The sequence below is a fragment of the Astatotilapia calliptera genome, chromosome 6, assembly GCF_964374335.1.
Source record: "Astatotilapia calliptera chromosome 6, fAstCal68.1, whole genome shotgun sequence".
Classification (NCBI taxonomy): Eukaryota; Metazoa; Chordata; class Actinopteri; order Cichliformes; family Cichlidae; genus Astatotilapia; species Astatotilapia calliptera.
Genome location: NC_137427.1, coordinates 13,194,419 through 13,207,933, shown reverse-complemented (window position 1 = coordinate 13,207,933; position 13,515 = coordinate 13,194,419). Strand labels below are relative to the sequence as shown.

General features: G+C 39.4%; 1 protein-coding gene and 1 long non-coding RNA gene across 2 annotated transcripts in view; both read left to right on the top strand.

Moving 5' to 3' along the window:
* Positions 1-13,515, top strand: part of LOC113023928 (zeta-sarcoglycan-like) — a 384,596-nt gene that overhangs the window by 307,956 nt on the left and 63,125 nt on the right. Inside the window, exon 6 of the mRNA XM_026170405.2 lies at positions 706-778. Coding sequence (XP_026026190.1) covers positions 706-778 — 73 coding nt within the window. The remainder of the gene's footprint in view (positions 1-705; positions 779-13,515) is intronic.
* On the top strand, positions 4,193-7,653 carry LOC145429400 (uncharacterized). Its single transcript, XR_013909633.1, has 2 exons — positions 4,193-5,380; positions 5,640-7,653. It is a non-coding gene; the product is annotated as an uncharacterized LOC145429400 (long non-coding RNA).

Below are 13,515 nucleotides of genomic sequence, written 5' to 3'. Positions count from 1 at the left end.
ATCCTACCTACGGGACCTCCTTGAATCTTCTAGAATTAAACTTGGCATATGCTGCTTCAGTATCAAACAGCTCAGACTATGCAGTTTCTTATCTGTGTGCCTGCCAATGGGAAAGATAGCCTCATGCAGTATTAAATCCGCAGCAGTGCTGATATTCCAACATGCTGTCTGTGGTCTCAGCAAGAGCCAAAAATGAGCATCTGTTCACAGCTGCAAAGGTGGCTACTGCACACGGGGGGTTAAACATTGCATTATATCAGAGCCAGACTTTTCTTACAAGGAAAAAGCATGCACATCAGTTGCATGCTTGAATGTATTTTGCATCAGGAAATTTTGATTTTGGAGGAAAGTAATGCCATATGGTTATTATTGTTATTAACATGCAGGAACAGAAAAATACTGAAAACAGAGAAAAAAGATGGTTGAGATATAATTAAATACTTTAAATTGCTTTGTTAATAAGAGAGAAATATGATGCCTGTGGTTAAAGTGTTTTAAACATTAAATCAACTCTGATTTTCAGCACAAAGGACACATACTTCTTAACAGTGACAACCCAGTGGTACCTTGTTTTTGAAGGAAATTGTGTTTCTGACACAGAATACCTCAGCACCCTGGCGTGCATTTGAAATGTCTGCTAAGTTTATAACTCAAGAGTTCAGTGGTTGCTTTCCTTTTTGTAATTCGTTCTCATTCTCTCGGCAGGAAATGAAGGAGTAGTGTTCAGTCATTCTGTAGAGACGTCACATGTAAGAGCAGAACCTTCCCAGGACCTAAAGTAAGTAGTCTAAATAATTTTGTGAGCATGGATTTGTATGGGTGTGTGTGTCAGACAGGGAGACTGGTACATTGGTCCACTTAACAAGTTTCCCTTGTTAATATTTTAGTTGGGTGGATGCCGTAGGCATCCACACTATTGAGATCCTGTTTCTCTTTATTCTTTATCCTTTATTATTCTAGTTGCTCCGTTTCTTTGCCGCTTAACTACTCCCTCAGTTTTCAGCCGATTTTTACCATTCAAACTCTAAACTGTTCTGCTATTTCTGCTTTCGACTGCTATATCTTTTGGTACTTATTACTATTATACTTTTTAAAATATTACACTTTTTTCCTTTAATTTGTCCCATTGAAATGAATGGGAAACTTCTACAATTCTGCTAAAACTTGCTTGTCTTTGAAACTTAACTACTTCCTCATACTTTCACCTAGAAACTCCATTCAAACTTTAAAACGTTCTCAGATGATTGGGCTATTCCTGTGTGATTCAGCTTTTTCATATCTGTTACCGTTTTCATGTAATGACTCTTTAAGTTTTCAGTTACAACTTTGTGATTTTTCAGAAAATACATGTGTTGCTATGGTTGCTATGCAATTAACTCCCACTGCACACTCGTCCGTTCTGAATTTTCTCTTCATGTCTGAACAACTCCTTGCTACTCGCTCAATTTCCACTCAACTTCCACAAATTATACATCAAAACGTAGGTATTTTTGCTGGCTTTAAGACAGTGTCACTATAATTATTGTGAGAGTTACGTTTTTTTCACAATTTGCCTCGAAGTGACACATGGTCTAAAAACTCCCCATTCAAAGTCTATGGGGAGGTTGTGAAACTCAGAGCTGAAATACTGAAACTGAAGGCATTTTCAAATCGTCATATCTCCTTAACGAAGCAAAGTTAAGACATGAGGCTTGTCCCTGTATATCTTCAGACACTCCTGACACTCACAATTCAAGAATTATTTTCTCACCTATTACCGTTCTGAGATGAGTTAGACTTGTTTGAGGGGTGGAAATCTGTCCTCCTCTCATTTTTCAAATTCCGAAAATGAAGCCGTTTCTTCTCTCGTCATATCTCCGCGACGGAGATACAAAGAGCTATGTAAATCGCAGTCAAAGTACACCAAAGTCCGCTGATTCACCCAGTGCAAGAATTATGCTTCTATCCCACCTAGTTTTTGAGTTACACGACGTTTTGTAACTCCAAAAAACGGCGTTTTTCGCGTCTCACCGCGATCTAATTCTGACTCCTCATCACCCTTTTTTTCAAAGCGCCCGCCCCCTTAGAGGTGGCGCGATTGGTAATGACACCGCTCTTCAGACCAGAGGTCGTGGGTTCGATTCCACCTTGGCCCACATGTTTTTTTTTTAACTACAAATTTATACACTATCACAGACCGGTAATTCATATTGATAATTTATTACAATTCTGCAAAGTTTAATGATTTTAGCAGCTTTTCTAATATGGACCTCAGATTCTGGTTAACAGTCTATGGCAGAAATACATACAAGTACACAGCCTGATGAAGCAGACAGAAGCAGTACCTCTGATTGGTTCCGCAGTTTCACCTCTTATCAGCACAAATCTCACCCTCTTCTGCTGTTTTCACCTCTTTTCTGCTAATTTGAGCTTCTGTTCCACAGTGCACTCAGCCTCTTCTTCTGTTTTCATTAGAATTTTAAGCTTTTCCACCTTTTTTCAGTTACGTGAGAACCAGTTTGGCTCAATGAGTAGCTGAAAAATATCAGCCTCTTCTGCTGTTTTAGCAGGATTTCAGAGTTCAGCTTTTTCACTTGTTTTAAGCACAAATTTCAGTTTCTTTACCTCATTTCACAACAAAGTTCTTCCTCTTCACCTCTTTTCTGCTAATTTGAGCTGCTGCTCCACAGTGCACATTTTCCCTCTCATCATATCTTTGCTTGTGACCAGAACTCATTTGGCTCAGAGGGTAGGGCATCTGTCGTGAGACCCGGTGGCAGAGGTTCGAATCCTACCTGTGACAGCTGCTACACATGTTCACTGCTTGCATGCGCTCTGCTTTCTTGACACTCTCCAGTGTGTCATTACACATACAGCCATCTTCAGCAAGCACTTCTGCTTCTACACTTCTTTTCAACTCGGCTTTTTGCTTCTTTACCTCTTTTCAGCAGAAATTATTCCTCTTCACCTCTTTTCTGCTAATTAGAGCTCCTGCTCCACAGTGCACTTAGCCTCTTCTGCTGTTTTCATTAGAATTTTAAGCTTTTCCACCTTTTTTCAGTTACGTGAGAACCAGTTTGGCTCAGTGAGTAGCTGAAAAATATCAGCCTCTACTACTGTTTTAGCAGGATTTCAGAGTTCAGCTTTTTCACTTGTTTTAAGCACAAATTTCAGTTTCTTTACCTCATTTCACAACAAAGTTCTTCCTCTTCACCTCTTTTCTGCTAATTTGAGCTTCTGCTCCACAGTGCACATTTTCTCTCTCATCATATATTTGCTTGAGACCAGAACTCATTTGGCTCAGAGGGTAGGGCAGCTGCCGTGAGACCCGGGGGCAGAGTTTCGAATCCTACCTGTGACAGTTGCTACACATGTTCCCTGCTTGCATGCGCTCTGCTTTCTTGACACTCTCCAGTGTGTCATTACACATACAGCCATCTTCAGCAAGCACTTCTACACCTCTTTTCAACTCATCTTTTTGCTTCTTTACCTCTTTTCAGCAGAACTTCTTCTGATTCACCTCTTTTCTGCTAAATGTTTAGCCTTTTCACCTCTTATTAGCACAATACTAAGCAGCTTCTGCTAATTTCACCAGAATTGTCAGTCTCGCCACCTCTTCTTTGTAAGAATCAGTTTGGTCCAGTAAGGTGAGACGCCGCCTATAGATCAGAAAGGCCAGGTTCGAATCTCGCTCAGGGCAATGTTTTTTGTTTTTTCAACTTTTTCTGCTTTTTTCAGCAGAAATCTTCAGCGTAAGGCATCCACACAGCATTTTCGCAGGAAATGCAATTTTTTCTAGTTGTGCTTTATTATTCATGAAGTCTATGTTCTTGTGAATAATTTCTAAGATAGTAACACCACAAATAACAATTTAGTGAAAATGTGGTTTTAAGTAAAAACTTAAGTGGGTGTTTTAGTTAGCCAGTCCTGCTGTACAGCATGCACATGATTTTAAGTAGTATACAGCAGAATGATGTATGCTGTTGACTGATAGTTTGTCAGGGCTTACGGAGGAAACAAAGGCCCTTTGGGAGCCAGTGAACAAGGCAGTGAATGGACTGTTTCTTTGAAACAAGCACTGAACACATGTATAGGTATATACATGTGTGGTATATACAGGTATATACATGTGCAGGGTATATCAGCAGCGTTTATTATTGCATAGAATTTCAAAAGATGATACTGATGGTGATGATGAGGATGGTGATGATGAAATTTGAATCTAAATGAAAAAAGGTTTTGTTAACCTTAACTGAATGATTATATTAATATGTAAATACCTTTTGAAATGTTATTTTATTTTCACTTGTTGGGACTTGTTAGGGCTTTTTTCCCCAGCTCGTTCTTCTCATCTCACTGCTAAATAGTCAATTTTAGTTTGTATAAGCTGGAACCACAAAACCAAACAACAAAACAAACAAATCAAACCAAAATGAAACAGGCTGTAGGGTTTGTTGTCTTTATAACAAGTATATATAACAAGGGTCACTTGCAAGTCATGACGTAAATTGTTTCTTGTTCAGCTTTTAAATATCACTCAATTACAGTTTTACTGCAATTAAGGTAAAGTGTCAATGGTGCTCGATCCTTAATTAGGTACAGTATATGGCTATTGAACCACTTTGGCAAATACTTAGAGTATTATTATATGCTGAAGAGTTTTCACTTAAAAAATTCTGTTTTGGTTTTGTGACAGTAGATTCGGTGTTATATGAAATGGTGTAATGGAGATAGACGTAAATTAAAGCAAAGAAACAAGGTACATTTTTGAACCTTGGACCGTAGTTTTGCTCCTAGCATGATGCACAGATTTTACTATGGTGAATTACACAGCAGAAGATAGCTGACGTTAGTCCAGTTCAATGCTGCTTCTGATAATAACTGGGTTGGAGTCAAGAACATGATTCAAAATTCAAATTAGTAAAAGAAAAAACTAACTTTACATGTAGACAATGACAGACAAACTAAACACAGTGCTCAGACAGAAGCGAAATCCGGATCACAGCCGAGGTAGAAGAGAAAAAGAAAACAACACAATGCCAGAAAGCAATTGCACTTTACACAAAGACACAATCTGGCAAGTGAGAGATGGTAAGCGGGGGTGATGCTGCAAGGACTAATCAGTGAAGTACATGGAGTTGAGTGGAGAGAAGGGGCAGGTCAGATGACTGGTGGAAAAGACAGACAGGTGGGAGTGGCAAGGTCTGAAATGACAAGAGAGCTCGGTCACTGGAGGACACAAAGCACACTGAATGATTGACTAACTGAATGGAAGGAAAACTAAAATGGTGTCAAGCTTGAGTGTTGGTCACTTTGCCACTGCATTCGTTTGGGTCACAGCAGCTAACTGTGTAGTTATGTGCATATCTTTTTCTCATACACCCTCTGAAGTGAGTTTCAGGTATTTTTAAGAGGCATGCTGCATTTTTTTATTACTAGTGTCTTAGCCTCATTTGGGAATTGTCAGACAGGATTAGGCTGAAGGGGCTTTTTGCCAGAGAGGAAAACACAAACTGAGGGAGAAGGTGAAAAAGATGGAGTCAGGGAGGACTGATGTAAACTGAGGAACAGATAAGGGGTGGTGGAAACAAAGATGCTCTGAATGCTCTATACAACAGAAAGGATTAGAGATTGTGGATGAGATATAATTGACTGGACAGATGATGTTGGAAGGAAAAACACTGAGATTAGACATTAAATAGGATAGACAGTGGGTGAAGATGGCCGAGTAGGGGTGATGAAGAGGACAGTCAAAAGATACAAGAAGAGCAATAAAGAGGACAGAAGAGGCTAGAAGGGGGACGAAATAAAAAAATGCAGGAGGTGAGGATGGAAGTCAGGCTGTGGAAGAATATATAAAATCAAAATTGGCTCTGACACAGAGACTAAGTTGTAGGAACAGCAGATAATAGGATACAGCAAAATATGCAAGCTTTTAGTGAGTGCAAAATAATGACCTTTCTTTTACATTAAAAGTATAAAGAAGTTAGAAATGCAGAAACACAAGAATCAGACTAAGAGACAAACTTTTAACTGAAAAAAATACCTGACTGGAATGTTTAAATGGCTTAAAGCAGGGGTGTCCAAACTTTTTTCACTGAGGGCCACATACATAAAAATATAGGAGGGGCTGGGCCACTTACTAGAAATTAGGTATATAACCTTAACTTTACTGTATTAAAGTTAGAAAAATCACTTAAAAGTGGTCAAATGTGTTATATTGTCGAATATAATTAAAGACAAAACTTCCTTCATCACAGCTTTCCATAAATGGATCTTTATTGATTGATTCAGAAAAAGCTTTGGTAGCTCATTCTCAGAACAGCAGCCTCAGATTTCTTCTTAGACAGAAGATTTACAGTACAGAGAAAAAAAACAATAAAGGGGAAAATGAGACAGGTATATTTCAAGTTTGTATTTAAGTTATTAGGCTTAGCAAAACATCTATTAATGTCTGTTTGAAACGATTATCAACATTAACAGACTGAACTGGACTTAATAACACCAAGCCAACCCATGGATTGGGCTGGCAGAGCACTTCAGCCTTGAGAAAACTAAACTCTGCTTTAACACCACGGCACCTGAAGAAGAAAGCAGCAAACACACAGGGAAACAGAAAAAAAGGAAGGAGAGGTCACTCTTCAACGACTCACTTGAAACTTTAATGCATAACATACCTACAGTGAAATGGGACACACCAGAGTTTTCTTCTTGTGAGTCTCACAGCACATGTTCACTGTTCCGATCCCCTACCCACACAAACACACACACACAGATGTGCTTAATCAAGGTGGAGGTGAGCTAGTAATACAGGTCTCTGCTGTTAAAACATAGCAGCCTGGATTGGATTAGGCTGTACTCACACTAGTCACGGTTTTCGTTGCACCGTTCCCAAGCATAATGTCCCTCCTACCCACTACCCACTAGCCTGCACTGACATTGCATTTAACATTCCAAGCCTGCTGCAGTTTGTCTTATTTTCGCTCCCCAGATTTCACTCCACTGAGTTTTCACCGCCGCTCCTTTCGCAATGTGAAAAGAGAATTGAAACCCTCTTATGCACAAGAAGACCTCTAACCAAGATGTGGCTATTCATATTGTAGAAAAGCGTTGTAGATGGCCTATATTTGTATAGCGCTTTTCTAGTCCCTAAGGACCCCAAAGCACTTTACACAACCAGTCATCCACCCATTCACACACTGGTGATGGCAAGCTACATTGTAGCCACAGCCACCCTGGGGTGCAGTGACAGAGGCGAGGCTGCCGGACACTGGCACCACCCGGCCCTCTGACCACCACCAGTAGGCAACGGGTGAAGTGTCTTGCCCAAGGACACAACGACCGAGACTGTCCAAGCCGGGCCTCGAACCAGCAACCTTCCGATTACAAGGCGAACTCCCAACTCTTGAGTCACGATCGGGAACATAGACTTGCTATTCGCAAGACAAAACTTGGAGATTTTCTGGTTTAAAGCTCAAATCACTTTGGCTGCTCAAGCTAAACTAACGGTTCTATCAGGTGCTTTAGATATATGCAGAACAATACCAGATGCTAAGGTTTATGTGCTTTTATGACACATTCTGTTTTTCCCACTGTCTCAGGTTCAGAAATGGTGGAGGCTCAAGAACATGATTCAAAATTCAAATTAGTAAAAAAAAAAAAAAAAAAACTTTACATGTGAGACAATGACAGACAAACTAAACACAGTGCTCAACAGAAGCGAAATCCAGATCACAGCCGAGGTAGAAGAGAAAAAGAAAACAACACAATGCCAGAAAGCAATTGCACTTTACACAAAGACACAATCTGGCAAGTGAGAGATGGTAAGCGGGGGTGATGCTGCAAGGACTAATCAGTGAAGTACATGGAGTTGAGTGGAGAGAAGGGGCAGGTCAGATGACTGGTGGAAAAGACAGACAGGTGGGAGTGGCAAGGTCTGAAATGACAAGAGAGCTCGGTCACTGCAGGACACAAAGCACACTGAATGATTGACTAACTGAATGGAAGGAAAACTAAAATGGTGTCAAGCTTGAGTGTTGGTCACTTTGCCACTGCATTCGTTTGGGTCACAGCAGCTAACTGTGTAGTTATGTGCATATCTTCTTCTCATACACCCTCTGAAGTGAGTTTCAGGTGATGTTGGAAGGAAAAACACTGAGATTAGACATTAAATAGGATAGACAGTGGGTGAAGATGGCCGAGTAGGGGTGATGAAGAGGACAGTCAAAAGATACAAGAAGAGCAATAAAGAGGACAGAAGAGGCTAGAAATTAGGTACTTTACTATATTAAAGTTAGAAAAATCACTTAAAAGTGGTCAAATGTGTTGTATCGTTGAATATAATTAAAGACAAAACTTCCTTCATCACAGCTTTCCATAAATGGATCTTTATTGATTTATTCATAAAAAGCTTTGTTAGCTCATTCTCAGAACAGCAGCCTCAGATTTCTTCTTAGACAGAAGATTTACAGTACAGAGAAAAAAAACAATAAAGGGGAAAATGGGACGGGTACATTTCAAGTTTGTTATTTAAGTTATTAGGCTTGGCAAAACATCTATTAACGTCCGTTTGAAACGATTATCAACATTAACAGACTGAACTGGACTTAATAACAGGAGTGCATATAATTTTAGTAAATTATTCTGGTGAGTATCAGCTGCGCTGGGTATGTAAATCGGGCCATCCAGCTGCGGTGCTGATCGCCACTCGTGGCAAAAATCCAGACAAATGTCACTTGATTAAGGAGCAAATCTGCATCAGATGACATCAGCTGACTATGTGTGCGTGCGCTGTGCACAGCGGTGTGTACTCTGTGTGTCAACAAGAAAAACGGATATAAGAAAGTGGTGCGCAAAAGCAGGGTAGTGACAGAATTGATGCGCATAATTGATATTTGAAGCATGTGTACCTGCATATGCATGCTTATTAACACACGGGTACTGTGGAATATATTTTTTACTCAACTAAAGTGCTCGTGCTCTCGTCCACTCCCCGCAAAAAAAATTTGCAGCTGTGCGGTGTCTGAGGCATCGGTGCTCTCATCACATGCAATGGAGTAAAAACGAGTCTTCAATGCGTCGCACAACTGGATTTCTGGACATGCTGACGTTGTTGAAGTCCTTCACTTTTTCCGGGCATATTATTTCAGTGACTTTAACGAGGCCGTGTTTTATGAGGTCTCCATCTGAAAAAGGCTTGCCATGTCTTGCAATGAGTTGGGCGACTTCATAGCTGGCTATTGGAGCCTTTTCCTGGATAATTTGAGCACAAAAAAAATACTGTTGCTGACCCCGCAGGATAGCTACAATTTGCTTTAATTTCTGCTCTCGCTCAGCACTAGTGTAGAATGCATAGGCCTGATGTTTGGTTTCATAATGACGTCGTACATTATACTCTTTCATAATTGCCACAGTTTCAGTGCAAATCAAACAGACACACTTCCCCCTTGAATTCTTTGAAGAAATATTCACTCTCCCACCGTGTCTGAAATTTTCTGCACTCACTTTCTACCTTTCGCTTCTTTGGTTCTGCCATGTTTAGTAACTTGGGGGTAAATTTCTTCTGTGATTGTCCTTTTTGGTGGAGCAACTGCCTTGATCAACAGCAGCTCCCCCTGGTGTTAAAACTAAGAAGTGCAATACACTCAAGCAAAAGTTGAAGTGCGGGCCATATTCTATTCTATTTATAAAATTACTTGCGGGCCAATTAAAAATGGACCGCGGGCCAAGGCCGGAGTTTGGACACCCCTGACTTAAAGAATAAGTAAGGATTATTACAACAGCAAATTGGAAAAGGGTTATTGTCCCATTCTTTTCCGATATAGGATTCTAGCTGCTCAACAGTCCTGTGTATTCTTTTTTGTATTTTTCTTTTCATAATGCACCATTTCTTTATGGTAAAAGAGCTGGATTGTTGTCAGGCTAGGCCAACCACCTGTTGGCAATGCAGTGCAGGCTTGAAACTTGCCCATACAGATTTCTTTAGATTCTGTCTGTCTTTTTAAGAAATTATGCACCATAGGTGATGAAATATTCAAAGTGTTTGTAATTTTACATTGAGGAACATTATTCTTGAATTGTTCCAATCTGTTGATGCATTTTGTTGCAGATTGATGAACCTCTGCCCATCTTCAAGTATGAGAAACTTTGCTTCTCTAAGATGCTCTTTTTATACACAATCATGACCGGCTGTTTCTTTTCAGTACCATTAAGTTTTGCATATTTTTTTGTTTCCCTATCCCAACTTTTTTGAAACATGTTATTGCCAACAGATCATTCAAAATGAAGTAATATATTTCATGAAAATGTCTCAGTTTAAACAGTTGATGTTTTTTCTGTCTTCTGTTGTAAATAAATCATTTTATCCAGTTAGCAAATTATTAAATTTTATTTTATTTGCCTTTGGCACAGCTTCATAACCTTTGGGAATTGGGTTTGTATTTTGAAGAATATATATATCACCACAAATGAATGGATAACTCTTTTTCACATATTTTTTCTTTCTTTTTTTTTTAAACTACAAGGGGTTACCCTTGATTGATTTTTTTTTCTCTTTTTTTCTTAGGGGAATTTCAAGCAAATCTTTAAGGACTAAAGAAAGTTAATGTTCTAGAAAAAAAGTAAAGTTTTGAAACAAAGACAGCGATATTAAAGGAGTGTGGGATAGATATACATTTGGTTATTAAATAATAGTTGGATGAAAAGCAAATGTAATACATGAAATAGGGTCCCATATAGTCTCAGGGATCAAAAGAGAGCAGGGGAGATAGAGAGTGCTGGAGAAAGGTAGATTAAAAGGAGTTAGCTTAGCTGAAGTAAACTGAGAAGTGATATAGGGAAGTTTGGAGGTTAGGTGAGGATAGAAAGGTGCTGAGAAAAGGAGGCATGAGAACACTGGGTCAATGCAGACGAATAAGACGATGACATCTGTGATGAAGGTAAAGGAAAAAGAAAGTAAGCTTAGCATGCCAGTATATGATATTAAAATATCAGCACAAAAAATGTATTTGGGCTGTTTTAACAGACCGTATCTAATTAGCATGATAGACGTGACAAAATGAGAACAAATGACCACTTTTAAGAAACACTTAATGTATTAGTGTTGCTTGAGTGACCTTGTCATCATCAGTGTCACCTTAGTACAGTACAATATCAATACACTGATACTAAAAACAATTAGCACATACATCTAACTCTGTATGCAAACACAGCACAATGACATTACTCACGTACGATAACACATATACACTTAACAAATGTTAGCACAGCATTGAAAGCACAAAATAAAAGGCAACCCACACGTTGCCAAATTTTTATACACACATATATAACACGTACATATGGCATGCATGACGTGAAACCATTTATCACCCTTCACACAGCAGTGCAGCCATATGAAAGCATAGACTACCCTTTGCATCTACTGAAGGGTTAATGGAAATCAAAGAAAAATAGCACTGAAAAAAGGGGCGATTACATGCTTCAAATAATACCCCTCCCCCAGTCCCTCCGTCCCATCATTAGCTGTCAAATGGTAGGGAAAGAAACAAATTGCTGGAGCACAGAGGTGTATTCAATATAAGCCGATCTTTTAGATTACTGGTGGATATCAACACAGAAAGAGTCTCTATTCCCAACTCTTTTTTTAAACAAATGTTTATTTTGAAATCATATTTTTGTCCAAATCTTCAGATCCTAAATATGACCCCCACCCCACCACTCCCACCCCTTCTTGTTATGAAAGGAGAGTGCTATGCAGTGAAGGTAAATGGGACATGTAATGAGAGGACTGAAGTCCATTTAAAGCTAATGATCTATCTTAGCGTTTAACAGCAGGACAGGGAGAGAAGTAAAGAGGGAAACCTTGAAAAAAATATGGCACACACTTTACATGATTACATGATGAAGTGCAGGTCAAAAAATCCCTATCAATTAGGGCTGGGCGATATATCGAGTTTTTTAAAAATATCGATATATTTTTATACGAGATATAAGATGTGACCATATCCTTTATATCGATATATACGTCATAATTATAGTTGTGGAGCCGCAGGTTTGCCTCTCTTTCGTCCACTTTTGCCTTTACGCAACGTTACTCCGCCTCGCCTCTCCTTCACTGAACACAACTCCCCCTCCTCCCTCATAGCTTCACCTCCAGGCAGCGACAAGATGAACATGGCAAATCTCCGTTAACGAGTTACTGCGCATTCCTCCGTGCGTGGGGCTGGATGGCGTCAACGTGCTAACGAGCTAACCACGCTAACAAGCTAACCACGCTAACGCCATGCAGCCCACAGGGGCTGCACAGCCTAAAATCCTTTCATTTTCTCAAAAGTTGACAGCGCGCCTTATGTATGAATTCTGGTTGTGCTTGATGACCGCGAACTGATTTTATGTGGAACACGGCGCTCAGCAATCTGTCAAAAAATGTTTTAGTACAACTTTGGTAAGCTACGGGGCTGCACCGCTTGATGGACTGTCGGAGCGGCTACCGAGGAGCCTCGCGTAGTAATACGCACTGTGCTTCAACGTAATATTACCGTATTGTGTGTGTATAAGGACCATAAATGTCACCTGTTAACAAGAGACATGGTTACAAAGAGGATTTCAAACTCAAGGCTGTCAGTCATGCAGTAGAAGTTGGGAACAGAGCAGCTGTGAAATCTGCCTATGTTATTATGCTCAGCGTCTTTTAGTTTACATTTTGACTGCACAATTGTGAGCTTTTTGTTATGGACAAAAACAACATACTATTTTTATTTATGGAGCATTATTTTTAATAAATGCTCATAATTTATTTTTGAGTAGTTTTTTTCATGTACATCTATGCTTTATGTTAATAAAAGTGCCTGTGTGACATCTGGGACACAGCTTTGACTAAGAACTCTCTTTTTGTTCTTACTTTATGGCTTTAAAAAAATATCAAGATATATATCTTATATCGCCATCCAGCTAAAAAAATATCGAGATATGAATTTTGGGTCATATCGCCCAGCCCTACTATCAATAAAAGGAGTGTATTTGCAACTATTTGGTATATAACCTCTGCAAATTAATATTTTACGGACACATGTAGTTTTCTGTGAGTAACTTTGCTTCTTTGGACAGAATGACAGGACAGCAGATACAAAAATAGGTTAAAGACTGGACGAAACACATAGCATCAAGTTGGAACATTCAGTGTGTGAAAAGGCTATTGACAGTTTAAAGAACTGCTCAGTTATATAATTGACATTTTACATCTTGAAATAGGAAAAAGTTTAGCCATTGCATTTGCAGTCCATTACTGAGCCACACTAGAGGTAACTGTTAGTAGACTTGACGTTATGGAAAGTGCCATCACAGTGACCACAGCAGAATGCCGTTAAGATTTCTGTCTGTGTTGTTTGCTTCAGGAGTCTTTCAGTGGATAGCAGATGTGACTGCAGCTAGAGAGACATCATACAAGAGCAGGAACTGGGTTATGCTAGTGGTACAGAAACAAAATGCTCAGAAGTCTGCCTGCCAGAGAACATTCAAGGAAAGCTATGCCGTGTG